Consider the following 4,316-nt stretch of genomic DNA (forward strand, 5'->3'; position numbering starts at 1 on the left):
AAAGTGGGGGTAAATCTCCATGGTGAAGGATAGTGTTCCATATATATATATATATATTTTTCGAGGAAATATCTGGGCAGATCCACCCGAAGGGATCACATCCCATTGGCTTATGAGCAGAGCCTAACCTCGAGGACGTCTAGGAGATTTGATCTCGTGACCTCCATTAGCGAGGTACTTTAGCGACGGGAACTCGACCAATTGAGCTAACCCTCGACGCTATATATATTTAAATTATATATTAATTTTATAATTATTTTTCAATAGTAATAATAATTTAAAATAAATTTATAATTTAGTTAGATTTTATGATTTTTTATTTAAATTTCAGCGATATAAAATGTATCATGTAAAGAGTTTTTTAATGCTTACTATTAATTAACCTATGTAGCAACCATTTAATTTCTAAGGTAGAGCTAATTAAACTAAAATTTTTGAAGCCTTATTTCAAAATAGACATGGTTATCGACATAATTATTTCAATTTTATTAAATTTAATATAAATATCAAAATTAATGGTTATAAAAATTTTAATCATATCCATTTTTTACCTTTGATGTATTATAGAATGAGATCTTAATAAAATTGTGTTATAATGGGATCACTATACAAACTACATAATTCAACAATATATCGAAACTTTTAAAATCTAATTAAGTATATAACTAAATAATGATCAACTCACACTTAATATTATATATATAGGACTGGGACGGGAGAGAGCTAGGGTTCTAAGGAAAAAACCCTCGACGGCGCCGACAGCACAGAGGATTGCGTTCACGCTCCGCACAGGAATCTCTGCAGCGTGACAGAGCTGCAGGGGATCAGCGTAGGACGATGGGACCTCCTCAGGGGGGGGCGTCAGGGCCCTCCCCCTCACTGAATAGCCCAGAGCAAGCGGTCATCTTCGGATCAGTTGATCCGGACATTCTCAGTAAAGGGAAAAAGCAACAAAGTAATGACAACGATCCACAGGAAGAAAAAGATACTCAGGGGAACAGCCCGAAGGTTACCTCATCTACATGCCGACCTGTAGCCAAAGAAAGGCCTCGAATAGAACTGCCAGGAGACAAAATCGACAGAAGGATAGAGTTCATGAAAGATCACACCATCATTGGAAAATTCATAGGGTTTTGGCCAACTGAGAGAGCTTTAAACGGATGGATTGCGACAAAGTGGAAACCCAAGGGAGATGTCACTCTCCATCTTGGGCCGAAGGGCTTCTTTACCGCCATCTTTTATTGCCTTGAAGACAAATACAAGATCCTAGTAGGGGGGCCGTATTTCTTCAACTCGGCAGGTCTTTACATGAGGGATTGGATGCCAAGATTCAATCCAGACAAGGAATATCTCACATGGGCACCAGTGTGGATCAGGTTGTACTCACTCCCCGATGAATACTGGGAGGAAGATTGTCTAAAACGCATAGGAAACGGAGTGGGAGAATACATCAGAGCGGCAGAAGAAACCAAATCCCGTAAGTATATCTCCTATGCAAGAATATGTGTCTTTATTCGTCTGAATGAAGCTTTACCTGAGTCAGTAACCCTAGCCCATCGCAACGAGGAATGGATCCAGCCTCTCGATTATGAGCACGTGCCCTTCAGATGCAGAAGATGTCATGCGTTGGGGCATCTTTTCAGGGATTGCCCTCTCAATGCCAAAGCCAATTCCACTGATCCTTCTGATCCCCCATCTCATCATGGTTTCACCAAAATCCCAACTCGGAAGTGCTCGCATAAAAAGCCTCAGAATGGGTCCAAACCCCAGCCTACCAAACCCCAAAACCCCGCATCCAAGAACAGCTTTGACATCCTAGGCGACTTCTCAGATGATCTGCCCCCAGACACTGAGAATATCCATGCACACCCTTCCTCTTCCACCCATCCCCCTCCTTCTGGCCCCCCTCCCAAATCTCAGCCTCCCTTTATTATCCCTACCATCCTCAGTAGATCCCCGAAGGACGCAGAGGAGATTCCAAAGGAAATGGAGGTGGATGGAAAGACAGATCCCCTGCAGAACTCAGAGACTAATCAAGAGGAAAGCAGTCAAGTGCACAAAATGGAGGAAGAGCCAGAAAGCATAGATCTACATGGTCTGGACATCATAGAACTAGAACTGGCTTGCAAAAAAAAAGCATATGAATCTATCTCTGAGACCGATCTAGAAAAGTTGGAAATGGTCATCTCCAGAGCCTACCACCAAAACCAACTAGGTATTCAACCTGGCAGTACGTGGGACGGCAGCTTGCGTCCAAAGGATACCAAAAAAAGAGGGAGGAAGACAGATCTCCAGAGAACAATAGAGATTGGGAAAATCCTGGTGGACTCTGGGAGATATGCGAAGTTGACGAAGTACTACAGCCCTGCCCAAACTAGTTGAACTATGAAGCTTGTATCCTGGAATTTAAGAGGGCTTAATAGCCCTGGAAAACTCAGGATGTTAAGAAACATGATTAAGATGGAGAAACCGCAGATGTGTTTCCTCCAGGAAACTAAATGCAATAGTGCCACGTTGGGCCGCATACTTTCAAAAGCCTGGCCAGGGAGCCGATCTGTTGCTGTAGATGCATCGGGAGCTTCAGGGGGGCTCGCTATAGCATGGAATACCCAAGCTGTAACTCTCGCAGATTTTCATGCCTCCCATCATCTCATACAAGCGACCTTTCATATTCTAGCTACCAACATACATGGTAACCTATCCAATGTCTATTTTCCGCAAGACACTGGAAGCAAAATAGCGCTCCTGGACACCATCGAAGCGCTAAGCACAAACAGGCTACATCCACTTTGGATCGTGGCAGGGGACTTCAACATGATAACCAAAATAGAGGATAAGATAGGAGGGAGAACCAGATTGGAACCAGAAGTAGATCGCTTCAAGGACTTTATCCAGAATGCCTCTCTCATAGATATGTCATTCTGTAACGGCACCTTTACCTGGAGTAATCGCAGAGGGGGCAAGCATCAGATTGCCTCTAAACTAGACCGCTTTCTAGTCTCGGACAATGCGGTGCATCTCGGAGGCGATCTTTCAGCGGCAATTTTGGCTCATACTGGTTCGGATCACTGGCCAATCGCTCTGTAGTGGCAAAGACCAGGGGATCGAACCAAAAGACCTTTTCGTTTTGAGGGGTTTTGGCTCCCACACCCAGCATTCAAGGACTTCGTCAGAACCATCTAGGCCTCTTTCATCCCACCAGAGGGATCGAAAATGTACCAGCTTCAACAGAAGCTACGCTTTCTAAAAAGTCACCTGAAAAGTTGGAATAGGGAGACCTTCAGGAATATATTCAAGGCGCAACAGGAGTTAAATCAGGAATTGGGGGATCTCCATCAGAAAATAATTAATGAAGGGCACATGGAGGCAACCCTGGATCAAGAACGGCACATACACAATCAGCTTGAAGAAAGGAGAAAGCAGGAGGAAATTTATTGGAGGCAAAAGTCAAGGGTCAGATGGCTAAAAGAAGGGGAGCGGAACACCAAATTCTTCCATAGAACTACAGTGCAGAGAAGGATGCATAATAATATTCCATTCATCCAGAACCAAGAAGGGGCAAAAGTTGAGAAGCATGAGGAAATCGAAGAGATCCTCCTCAATCATTTTCAGCAGGTACATCAAGAGCAAGATGTGGATCGGCAACAGGCGATTGGAAAGATAACCAGCAATATACCCAAACTTGTCACAGAGGAACACAACGAACTTCTCATGCGCCCCATTCTCATCCAAGAAGTAGATGAGGCAATGACGCAGCTCAAAGAAGGTAAAGCCCCTGGACCAGATGGTTTCACAACCACGTTTTTTCATGCTTTCTGGGATTTGGTTAAAATGGAGGTCTGGCAGATAGTAGAGGAATCCAGGGCTTTGCGCTGGCTTCTCCCCTCCCTCAACTCCACTTTCATAACTCTCATCCCCAAAGAGGAGAACTCCATTACACCTGACAAATTCAGGCCCATAGCTCTCTGTAATGTCATCTATAAGGTCATATCCAAAGTCATTGCTAATAGGTTGAAACCCCTATTACCCATGCTCATCTCTCCGGATCAGTCGGGATATGTAGAAGGCAGACAGATAATGGATGGCATTCTCCTCATGCACGAAATCATTCACTCGCTCAAACATTCCAAGCAAGCCGGTATGTTACTCAAGTTGGATCTCTCCAAAGCTTTCGACAAGCTCAGCTGGTCTTATATTCAACACATGTTTAAAGCTTTTGGTTTCTGCGCTACTTGGGTTCGATGGATCATGAGCCTTATTACTTCCACTCATTTCTCCATCCTGGTTAATGGTATTCCCTCCCGCCCTTTCAAGCC

The 4,316-nt window shown here is 43.9% G+C and overlaps 1 protein-coding gene across 1 annotated transcript; it reads left to right on the forward strand.

Moving 5' to 3' along the window:
- Positions 1 to 2,460: 2,460 nt before the first annotated feature.
- On the forward strand, positions 2,461 to 3,087 carry LOC149207476 (uncharacterized). Its single transcript, XM_089398055.1, has one exon. The coding sequence runs from the start codon at positions 2,461 to 2,463 to the stop codon at positions 3,085 to 3,087; it is 627 nt and encodes a 208-aa protein (XP_089254181.1).
- The last annotated feature ends 1,229 nt before the right edge of the window (positions 3,088 to 4,316 follow it).

This window comes from Pinus tabuliformis, chromosome 1_2 (assembly GCF_031772625.1).
Source record: "Pinus tabuliformis cultivar Carrire ecotype Pingquan chromosome 1_2, CPIR1, whole genome shotgun sequence".
Classification (NCBI taxonomy): Eukaryota; Viridiplantae; Streptophyta; class Pinopsida; order Pinales; family Pinaceae; genus Pinus; species Pinus tabuliformis.